The sequence below is a fragment of the Phocoena phocoena genome, chromosome 2 (assembly GCF_963924675.1).
Source record: "Phocoena phocoena chromosome 2, mPhoPho1.1, whole genome shotgun sequence".
In the NCBI taxonomy this organism is placed as follows: domain Eukaryota; kingdom Metazoa; phylum Chordata; class Mammalia; order Artiodactyla; family Phocoenidae; genus Phocoena; species Phocoena phocoena.
The window spans coordinates 75,850,350-75,862,445 of record NC_089220.1 but is presented as its reverse complement, the minus strand read 5'-3'; the positions used below and the strand labels follow the sequence as shown (position 1 = coordinate 75,862,445).

Genomic DNA, 12,096 nt, shown 5'->3' with positions numbered 1-12,096 from the left:
TCTTCCTGCTGGCAGAGTTAAGGTGGTTGGAAGCAGAGGTGGGTCTCGAGTGGCTCTCTGCCCCTTCCCAGAGCTTCCAGTGTGCCCCCCAGTCTCCCCTATGTGCCTTCCCCTATGCCCTCAAAGCCGGACTGTGCTTCAGAGATCATCCGGCCCAAGTCTTCATGCCTCAGAGAGAGGAGACATTTGCCCAAGGTCACCCATCTGGTCAGCCACCTCTAGCTTGGTCTACCTTAGGGTCTCAGCCTCACCCAGTCCGGGAGCTGTAACACTTACGAAATACGAGGTCCAACTGGTCCTTGGGTGAGAGACGCTTCCCCTTTATCCCTGGCCCAGTTAATCCTTCTGGTAAAAATGCAGAGAGTCCAGAAGGGACAGGCTCAGCTACACTTCTCTGACTGAAGTGGAAGGACGGGAGCTGGAGGACAGCAGGGCAGGGGTGGGATTCTTCCTTCCTGAGGCCAAGGACAGCCCAAAGGTAAGAAGAGCCTAGAAAGGTTTCTGGATGAAGACCAGTCTGAGAGGAAGGACTGTCCCCTGGGTTTGAGGAGGCCCTGTGCTGACGGGGGTGGATGGGGGGGAGGAAAGAGACATTGCTTTCTGGTCTCCTCCTCTCTGGTGTCATCAGAACACTTAGTTCCAGCCTCCTTGCGAGAAGTCCCGAAGTTCTTGGGTTTCCTTTGATGTCTTCTCTGGTTCACAGGCCATGCTCCTGTGGAAAAGCGACAAGGAAAGCACCGTCATGTTCCTGAGGAACAAAGTGCTGCTTATTCCTGACCCTCAGAGAACAGAGGGTCTTCCGCTCTCTCATCCCACTCACTAGATCCCCAGAGGCCAGGTACGCAAGGGCCTCCCGCCTGAGTGCCGGGCTGAGAATCAAAGACCTCGGTGTGGACCCCCCCCTCCACCATCAACTTCACTCCAATCGTGATCACACTGACACTCTCACCTGTAAACTCAGGCCCTCTCAGAGTCACAGCACTCCTGGAAATCTATGGATGCCAACCCCGAAGCCTCAAACTTGTCAGGTGGGATTAGACAACACAGCCTGGACTTGAGGGGGTGTGGACCGCCTGTGTCCAGCTGATCTCGCTGTAGTTTGTCATGTTGGAAAAAAGGGCCAGCCTCTTAACTCTTTTTCATCAACACCTGCCCCTTCATCAGAACCAAAGAGCTAGCTCCCCAGAGCCTGCCAGCCACAGTCCTTGATGCCCACAGGCGTCTCAGCCTTGCCTCCACGCACCTGTTGTCCAGGTTGGACAGCTTACTATTCTCTCCCTGGAGAGCGGCAGAAGGGAGTCAAAACAGAGAATGCTGAGTGTCCCAAGGCCAGTGTGTAGTTCAGGAAGGGTGGGGGGGCGCATGAGAGAGTCGCATGGGTGTTCCTCGTTCACAGCCCCCTTAAACTTGCTCTTTCTGACATCACAAAGCAGAGTCCAAAACTGAGCCCATCCTTCCCCACCTCACTTTCCCTCCTGCCTTGTCCCTTTCCTCAGTTACTTAGGCAAGAAATCTGAGAGTGGTCCTCGACCCCGCCCTCTCCTTAATCCCACCTGTTTGGAGGCGGTACCGCATGGTGGCTCAGAGCAAAGCTTTTGAGTAAAACAGACCAGGAATTGCATCCTGGCTCTACTGCTTCCAGGCTGTACACCATCAGTCTAAGTTCACTAAACCGGTATAAGCTTCAGTTTCTTCATCAGTTAATGAAGATAATATTCTGTACCTCGTGGCAGTCTTAGGATTCGTTAAGATGTATATCGAGAGCTCTTAGCCCAGGGCCTGGCACACGGTGAGTACTCAATCCGAGCATGAGTCCATCAGTCACGCAGCTCTGACCATCTTTTTTTTTTTTAATTAATTCTTTAAAAATATTTATTTATTTGTTTAGCTGCGCCAGGTCTTAGTTGTGGCGTATGCAATTTTCGTCGTGGCATGCGGCTCTTAGTTGTGGCTTGCGGGATCTAGTTCCCTGACCAGGGATTGAACCCAGGCCCGCTGCATTGGGAACGCGGAGCCTTAACCACTGGACCACCAGCGAAGTCCCAGCCCTGACAATCTTAACTAAAACTTTTCCCGAGCCAGTCTCTTCCGTTCCTATTTCTTCCCCTGCTCAGGCTTTCCCCTCTCCTGGACGCCACACACTCTCCAACTCCAGGAGGACTCTACACCTCATAGGACAGAAGACCTCCATGACCTGGCCGCCACCATGTCTCAAATGCATCTCCATCTCTGCCTGCTTCCCCCACTGGTGCCCACCACCTCTCGCTCACGTTATCTCCTCTACCCAGCATGCTGCTCTCTCCTCCCGCTCTCACCCCCGTCAGTTCCGCTGGGCCAGCTCATGTGAAGATCAGCCCGGACGTCCTATTTAAGAAGCGTCTGCTCGGAGCACCTCCCCAGGGAAGTGTGCACAGCCAAGTAAGTGAGGATAAAGCCCACACAGGCAGGTGGCTCATCTGTATCCTTCAGGCTGGTGTATCAGCCAACAGCCAGTGGGAATCCATGCAGGGTGGTGCCAGAGCCTGGCTGACTCAAGTCTTTGGTTTGAGGAAGCTACTAGCACTTTGTGGCCCCAGAATCAGAGTGTGCCACCTCTTCCTTATTTGCTCAAGGCTGCAGCTTCCCTTGGAAGAGAAAGGGGCTTTTCATGCCTCTTGGTCTTCTTTCTTCATTCCTACCCACCCACCACCGCTAACCTCTGCACACAGTGTTACAGAGATGGAACAGCACATAGTAAAGAGTTTAGGACTTGATCTCAGATAACCTACTGAGCTTCTGTTTCCTCTTCTATAAAATGGAAGCCTTCCTCACCTCATGAGACTGCAAGAATAAAATGAGATGGTCAATATGGAGGTGACTTTTAGCCATTAAACAATATATAAATGGAAACTGGATATGGTCTCCTAGGTCTTATAACAACTCACTTTTTTCTCCAACTCAACATCTGCAAAGCCTTCTTATTAAAATTAATTTATTTTATTAATTTATTTTTGGCTTCATTGGGTCTTTGTTGCTGTGCATGGACTTTCTCTAGTTGTGGCAAGCGGGGACTACCCTTCCTTGCAGTGTGCAGGCTTCTCATTGCAGTGGCTTCTCTTATTGCAGAGCACAGGCTCTAGGCGTGCGGGCTTCAGTAGTTGTGGCACATGGGCTCAGTAGTTGTGGCTCGTGGGCTCTAGAGCACAGGCTCAGTAGTTGTGGTTCACGGGCTTAGTTGCTCCGTGGCATGTGGGATCTTCCCAGACCAGGGCTCAAACCCGTGTCCCCTGCATCGGCAGGCGGATTCTCAACCACTGTGCCACCAGGGAAGCCCTGTAAGGTCTTATATTCCCCAAATGAGCCAAGTGACCTCCCCCCATCCCCACTCTGCCAATCTAGAGCCCTCTTTAGCACCTGACTTAAATTCATCTTCACCAAGCTTTCTATTAGTCATGCCCCACGTTGATTACTTTTAAATACTTTAAATTGTTGAATACTATCTGAAAACGCTATGACAAATGTTGGGGAAAATAGAAAGGTAAATAAGACAGTTCCAGTCCAGATTAAATTTACAATTCAGTAGGAACAACACACGTATGAACATATGTTACAAAGGCATGAGCACGGGACCAGGAAAAGTGCTGAGTGCGCGATGGCCTTCAGGTTCCAACCTACAGTCCTACTGGTCTGGTCTTTAAAATCCTATCCCAGAGGAGCTGATCCATAGGATTGCTTCATCCATTCTGACAAAGCCTGAGATTCGTGGAATTGTTACCCCATTATACTGGACTTTACATATGCAAGAATCATCCTAGAGATGAAGAAACTAAGTTTTAGAGAGGGATGGTAGCTTGCTTGAGGTCATATGTCTAATTCAGTGGTTCTCCACGGGGAACAATTGGATCACATCTGGAGACATTTTCTGGTTGTCACAACTGGGAGGTGCTACTGGCATCTAGTGGGTAGAGGCCAGAGATGCTGCTCAACATCCTACATTGCACAAGACGGCTCCCACAGCAAAGAAGTATCCAGACAAAAATGTAGATTGTGCTGAGGTTGAGAAATTCTGGTCTAATGAGAGAATCAGATTTCCTAGCAAAAGCAGACTTATTTATACTTTATATATTGAAAAGGATTGGTAAATATCCAAGACTTAGAAATATTCTTGTTAGACTTTGCTTGTGATGGCTGGTTCTTCTACCAGCAAAAGGATTATTGATAGTTCATCATTGAAACAACTTTTTGTTATTTTTCCCGTAGAAGTGACTTTCTGCATATAGCCATCTACACATTCTTTCCCTCCTCCCCTCCCCAATGGTAGGATTTCTAGAACCACTGGCTAGAGTGACAAGTGCAGGGATGATTCCCTATGATTGAGGGGGTGCCCCAAGGTTTTGCCCCAAGTGAGCTCACTACAATCTCAGTGGCATCACTTTTGCCCTGTCCAACTCACATTGTTCAAATAGCAGACTGTGTCCTGGGTTCTCCTTGAACCCAAAGGATTGCTTCAGCCATTTCAACCTTCTTGTCATAGGTTCACCTCCACTCCAGGGTTAAAGTTCAGGAGGTGCCTTGTTAGTTCCTCAACTGGGACTGGGATCATTCAAGGGCAGAATGAATGCCTTCTAACGTAGAATTTGAATCATTTAGGGTCCCTTATATGCAAGGCACTATGCTACATCCTGTGGGAGGTACAGAAGTAGTATAACAGATGGTCCTTGTCTTCTGGGAATTGACAGTCTAAACAGGAGGAAAGCAACACATATCTATGAAGAAATAACCAATGATTCAAGGCAGAAAATTACGTCTTGAAGACAGTAAATGTTGTAGGAATTTAGAGGTGAGAGAGATCCCTCTGAATTAGGAGGGTCAGAGAAAGTTTTATGGGGAGAGAGGGAGTCACCTGGGACCTCGGGATGCATCTCAAGGAACAGTTGAGTTAAGTGGAGATAGAATTATGAAAGGTATGTTTGAGGAAAGAGAGAAAACCAGCCTGGCTGGGGTTGAGGCAATCAGTGGGAGAAAAGTCAGAGATAAAGTTAGAAAGACGGGTTTGCCAGATTACGGCAGACCTTGAATATCAGGCTAAGGAATTTGTATTTTATTCTAGAGATAAATGAGGAACTAGCAACGGCTTATGAGACAGAGTGACCTGGTGAGGCCTCTCAACCCCAGACCAGGTCCCCCAGTGCTACATCCTGGCTTGTCTAAAGGCATTGGTCTGGGAGCCAAAGATTCCAACTTTCTGTCCCTGCTGCTTCCTCCAGATCCACAGCTGTTGCAGGAAAGGTCATGAGAATTCAAAGACCCAAAGTGAATCCCACATCTGACCCCGACTTGCTGTTTTTTTCACTTTCCCCGTCTACAAAAATGAGTCCACTACCTTTATTTATCCTGGGAGCAACACAATCAGGATAACAGAACTTGGATCTGCCCCGGCTTGGAGGGAAACTCTCACGGGCTTTCCATCGGTATCCAGAGGCTGTGTGGAACTCCGGAAGAGAGAGAGGCTGGGCTCTGAAGGGTGGGCACCAATCCAGGCTTGGCCCTCGTCTCTCCCAGCCCCCCTCACCCCCTCCCAATGCAGGCTAGAGGAAGTAGCAGCTGTGGTCCTGCGGGGAAGACAGGCAGAGGTCCACCTGGCACTATTGGCATTTTCACAACACCCACCCAAACAACTTTAAACACACACACACACACACACACCAGCAGCAGCAGCAGCAGCCTGGGGAGAGGTTAGGCCAAGAGCAGTGACTATGCCGCTAGAAGGAGAAGGAGGCTGGGGAGCTACCTCACATCCCTGGATAGAGGCTGCCATGTGAGGGGCTTTCTTCCCTCCCATCTTCTCTCCCACCATTTTTTTTTTTTTTTCGGTACGCGGGCCTCTCACTGTTGTGGCCTCTCCTGTTGCGGAGCACAGGCTCCGGACGCACAGGCCCAGCGGCCATGGCTCACAGGCTCAGCCACTCCGCGGCATGTGGGAACTTCCCAGACCGGGACACGAACCCGTGTCCCCTGCATCGGCAACCACTGCGCCACCAGGGAAGCCTGTCTCCCACCATTATGTCTTCTGCTCTCCCTTCTTTAATTTTTCTCTTCTCTCTTCTGCCAGACTCCCTGCCCAGTCCTTGGCCTGATGCCTGACTCCTTTTGTTCTCCCTAACCCTGTTCCCCTTCCTCCATCCTTTCCTCTCGCCCTATGAATGTAGCGAAGGAAACGTGGCAAAATTATCCTACCGAGTGCAAAGTGAAGTGGATCTTGGAAGCTGGATAGTTTCAGCGAAAAAATAAACAAAATCACCTGCCTTATCCAAATAATGGAGGTGAAATAAGGGTTTCAGCTTGAACTGTGCAAATAGTAGGTTCGACTTTTCAGTTTTCACACGCAAACCTAACCCTTTACTCCCTCTTCCCTTTGAACTGGGACAGCATGGCTGTGTTTACTTTCACAGAGCACTAAGGAAGCCTTCTGGAGAACCCCGCATGATGAAGTTAAAGGGCAAACTGGGATAATTATAATGACAGGAAAATACAAGAGCAGAGGGCAGTTCAAGCCATGGTTTGGAAACATCTCACCCTAGAATAATGAGAAGTGAGGAGGAGTCCGGGCAGGCGAGGAATCCAAATGAGGTCCTGGCCTCCCACCCACTCCTCTCACCCCAGCCTCCAGTCCAGGGCTGGCCTGATCCACATTCTGTCCACAGTCTGCTTTAAACCATGGATTTTATCTCCAAACATTTGCATTTCTACAGCAGCAGAGGCATAATTCTCTACCCAGAAGTTCCAACTACAAAGATTCAGGCACCTGAACAAAGCAGTGAATGCTGCTCCCCAGCCAAGGCCTCACAGAGCGGGAACCAGAGGAGCAAGAGGCCTGTGTGAACTGGCTCCTGCTTCTCTGTTGCCACCTAGTGGTGCTTCTCCCTCCAACACCATTTTTTATTCCAAAGATACTTCATCCTGACCCACAGCTGTGCTCTCTATCGGCGAAAATGATGTCGCCTGACCTCAAAACAAACACCCATCTTCCTGACTCAAAATCCTAACTTCTGGACCGGAACACAAACTGTATGACCCATATGGTTTGCGTGGGCCTCTCTGCAGTCACAACCATGCAACAAGCCAGGGGATTTTTTTTTTTTTTTTTTTTTTTGGCTGCGTTGGGTCTTCGTGGCTGCGCGTGGGCTTTCTCTAGTTGCGGAGAGCGGGCTCTAGGCGTGCGGGCTTCAGTGGTTGTGGCACGTGGACTCAGTAGTTGTGGCTCGTGGTCTGTAGAGCACAGGCTCAGTAGTTGTGGTTCACGGGCTTTGTTGCTCCGTGGCATGTGGGATCTTCCCAGATGAGGGCTCAAACCCGTGTCCCCTGCATTGGCAGGCGGACTCTCAACCACTGCGCCACCAGGGAAGTCTCACAGCCAGGGTATTTTTAAACAGATAGGGCTTTTACTCCTCCTCTTTTTTTTTTTTTTTGGCCATGCTGCACGGCTTGTGGGATCTTGCAGGATCCCAGTTCCCCAACCAGAGATTGAACCTGGGCCATGGCAGTGAAAACATGGAATCCTAACCACTAGACCACCAGGGAACTCCCTTTATTCCTCTACTTAGAACCCTCCTAGGGCTCCCCACTGTGTGCACAGCAAAACTCCTAATGGTCTCTGAGGCTTCCCATGATCTGGCCTCTGGTCCCTTTCCGACCCCATCACTCATCCGCTCCAGCCACACTGGACTCCTTACTGTCCCTCCAACTCCTCAGGCATCCATCTGCTTTAGGGCCTTTACAGTGCTGTCCTCTATGCTTGGAGCATTCTTCCCCAGACAAGCATAAGTTCACTCTCACCTTGAAATCTTTGTCCCAGAGTCACCTACTTCAATGACCCTATTTAAAAATCACTGCCTGAACACTCTTTGACATAAATCGCAGCAAGATCTTTTTTACCACCTCCTAGAGTAATGAAAATAAAAACAAAAATAAACAAATGGGGACTAATGAAACTTAAAAGTTTTGCACAGCAAAGGAAACCATAAACAAGAGGAAAAAATCCTCAGAATGGGAGAAAATATTTGCAAGTGAAGCAACTGACAAGGGACTAATCTCCAAAATATACAAACAGCTCATGCAGCTCAATATCAAAATAACAAACAACCCAATCAAAAACTGGGAGGAAGACCTAAATAGATATTTCTCCAAAGAAGACATACAGATGGCCAACAAACACATGAAAAGCAGCTCAACAACACTAATTATTAGAGAAATGCAAATCAAAACTACAATGAGGTATCACCTCACACTGGTCAGAATGGCCATCATCAAAAAATCACAAACAGTAAATTCTGGAGAAGGTGTGGAGAAAAGGGAAACCTCTTGCACTGTTGGTAGGAATGTAAATTGATATAGTCACTGTGGAGAACAGTATGGAGGTTCCTTAAAAAACTAAAAATAGAATTACCATATGATCCAACAATCCAACTCCTGGGCATATACCCGGAGAAAACCATAATTCAAAAAGATACGTGCACCCTAATGTTCATTGCAGCACTATTTACAACAGCCAGGACATGGAAGCAACCTAAATGTCCATCAACAGAGGAATGGATAAAGATGATGTGGTACACATGTACAATAGAATATTACTCAGCCATAAAATGGAACAAAATTGTGCCATTTGCAGAGACATTGATGGATCTAGAGACTGTCATACAGAATGAAGTAAGTCAGAAAGAGAAAAACAAATATTGTATATTAATGCATATATGTGCAATCTAGAAAAATGATATAGATGAACCTATCTGCAAAGCAGAAATAGAGACACAGATGTAGAGAACAAATGTATGGATACCAAAGGAGGAAGGGAGGGGTGGGATGAATTGGGAGACTGGGATTGACATATATAGACTACTATGTATAAAATAGATGACTAATGAGAACCGACTGTATAGCACAGGGAACTCTACTCACTGCTCTGTGGTGACCTAAATGGGAAAGAAATCCAAAAAAGAGGGGTTATAAGTATAGCTGGTTCACTTTGCTGTACAGTAGAAACTAACACAATACCATAAAGCAACTATACTCCAATGAAAAATAAATAAAAATAAAAATCACTGCCTACCAATCTCCATTTGTTCTTTTTTCCTTAGCAATGATGTATTTTTTACTGCCTTTCCTCCAATGAAATGTAAGGATTCCAAAGGTAGGGATTTTTGTATCTTTTATTCACTGATACATCCCAAGCACCTTGGCACATAGTAGATGCTCAATAAATATTGACTACGTGAATGAACCTGAACCCACTATTCTGAGACCACCTACTACTTACAGGTGAAACCTGAAAACAAGAACACTGTTCACCTCAGTTTTCCAGGCCTTCCCATCCACAGATAGTGATGCTTCTCTTCCTCAGTGTCTCAGTTCTTCTGAGTCTCCCATGCCAAGCTCACTGGAGCTGCCAGAGCAGCGCGGACCCAAGCTCTCCACACAACTGTAACTGCCACAAGCAACGGGGAATACACAGTAGAGGAAGGTCTAGGCTGGCTGTCGAGCACACCACCACCAATAGCATTTTCAAATTAGGACACTAAGCGTTGCAAATTTTAATAAAGTAGTAAGGGCAAGAGTGAAGGGTGAGAGGTGTTGGGCGCCATCTCCAGGTAAAGCCAGATGACCTTGCTTGACCCTGGAATGGGAGGGACCCAGAGGGATGAATCATTGTAGAATAGCTGAGGTGGGATGGTGCTGCGACTTGTGACTCTGGTGATTGGTCCACTTCCCTGTCTCCTCCATCTCCTCCAAAAGATCAGCAGTAAGTCCTGATGACAGGAAGTAACTTTCTAGGCTATTCCATCTTTATCTCGGATCAGAAAAAGCAATCCTTACCACCACAGTGATTGGCTTTTCCCAGAATCAGAACCAGAGGTGTATATAGGAGATGATAAATGACAGCTCTCATTCGGGGTTGACACCTGAGTCAGGTGCATTATTAGTCATTAGAACCATGTGGCTAGGGTCCAAGTCTAGCCTTTGAGTGTGAGGATTCAGGCTTCAAGCTTCCTCACTGCTGAAGATGTTTAGGCAGATGTGCTAGCTCCACAGGTATCCACTTACTTGGGACATGTAAGTGAAGAGGCATGAACCTGATTCATTTCCTGATCCACGGCTACTCCCCAGCCTGCCCCCAAACAGAAGCACCACAAGCCAGGCCAGCTCTTAAGGAGTTCGGTGGTGAGAAGAGGCCCTCGGGGATCTGAGGCCCAGCGGAAGGCAGGTGCGTCCCGGTGAGCAGAAGCCACAACACGAGGATTTGGGGAGGAGGTAAGGCCTGTGGAGGGACATGAGTGAGGAGAGAGGACAGGGAAGGGATGGGTTCTGGCCAGAGAACAGTATACTCAGGTGAGTGACAAGGTGGACAAAGGAGGGACTCAATGTGGAGGGGGTGAGTATACACACAGGGGAGAGAGGAGAGAGATGCTGAGGGATGCAGGCACAAAATGGGGCTATGGAGGAGATGGGGATGGAGTCATGGAGGGCGTGAGACACAGAGAAAGGAATAAGGACATAGGGACATGGGGACACAGAGGGATGGACCTGAGGGAGAGGAGATAGAGCAAGGAGTGGGAGGCATGAGGGACAGAATGAAGGAGGATAGGGATTCAGGGTGAGGGGGATGGAGCCCTAGGGTTAGGGGGTGGGGTCTTAGTGGTTTGGGGCACAGGGAGGGGAAGGGAGGGGAAAGACACAGGGTGAGGGAGGAAGGAGACAGCAGGGGAGGGAGATGGTGATTAGCTAGAAGGAGTGGGTTTAGCAAGGCTAATTTCCACCTCCTCTGTGCCCAGAGACCCCAGCCCTCCCTTCTGACTGTTCCCCCTAAGAGAGATGGCACCAGCCAGAGCAGGATTCTGCCCTCTGCTGCTGTTCCTGCTGCTGGGCCTGTGGATGGCCGACAACCCAGTCGGTGCCAAGCCCAGAAACATGACCTCAGCTCGGTGGTTTGAAACTCAGCACGTGTAGCCCAGGCCTCAGAGATGCAACACGGCGACGCAAAACATCAACAAGTACTCCAATCGCTGCAAAGGCCTCGACACCTTCGTGCGTGAATGCTTCTCCGGTGTGGCCGCCACTTGTCAGACACCCAGCATAACCTGCAAGAGAGGCCGTAAAGACTGCCACCGGAGCCAGAAGCCTGTATCCCTGACCATGTGTAACCTCACCTCAGGGAGGTACCCAGACTGCAGGTACAAGGAGAAGCAACTGAATGCTCCTTACTTCCATCGTGGCCTGTGACCCTCCCCAGAAAGGGGACTCTAGGAAATTCAAGCTGGTTCCTGTCCACCTGGAGGATGTCCTTTAGGTTTCCGGCCAGCCGCGTGCTTGGGCCGCACATTAAATCCCTCTGCAGGCCTCTGGACCACTCCTCCTCAGCCCAGAAGGTTCTCTTCTGACATCTCTTGGGGCCCTTCCTAGCTCAGGCTCCTCTGAGAGGGTGGGGCTGTGGGGAGTTGAGGTGATACATTAGTAGGCTAAGCTCCAGAAGAGATGGCGATCTCTCAACTTTTCATTGCTGTTTTTTCATTAGCTTAGGGGTGTGGGTTCCTTGGTCTGTGCCTCCTACATCTTTCCCCTACCCCATCTTCTCACGGCAGCATGACGAGAGGAGGAAAGAAATGGAAAAGGAGTGTAGGGGATTTATGGCGAGAGCCACTCCTATTCCTAAACTAAACCTCTTCCCCAGCTCTGATTGGCAGTGACGTGGCTTGTGGGCAGGGAGGTGGCCTGAAGGGAAGAAGACAAAGCAGCACCACTTCATATTTACATAGCATTTCATGCTTTTCACAGTGTGTCCACGTGACTCCCTTGTGAGACAGACATGACTGGGATTACTCATCTTCTTTAGGGATGAGGTGTTGAGATTGCAGAAAGAGTTGTTAATTAAACAGCTTGTCAGGTTGGTTAGCGGCAGCAGCTGGACTTTAAAGTAGAAAGCGCATTTTCTACTTTACCACTGGGCGGAAAAGGAGAGTCCTCTGCAGGGACCACAGGGGAACCAGGTAAGATTTCACCAGTGAAACAATGTCCCGAGAGCTCTGAAGAGCCAGTTACCCCATGTTGGCTGCAGTAAAAGTCATT

General features: G+C 48.8%; 1 protein-coding gene across 1 annotated transcript; it reads left to right on the top strand.

The window, feature by feature from the left end:
• Window positions 1–10,839: 10,839 nt before the first annotated feature.
• LOC136119327 (ribonuclease 7-like) lies at window positions 10,840–11,320 on the top strand. Its single transcript, XM_065872800.1, is given in 2 exon segments — window positions 10,840–11,238; window positions 11,240–11,320. Coding segments are annotated over 2 exon segments (474 nt in total). The 5' UTR covers window positions 10,840–10,845.
• The last annotated feature ends 776 nt before the right edge of the window (window positions 11,321–12,096 follow it).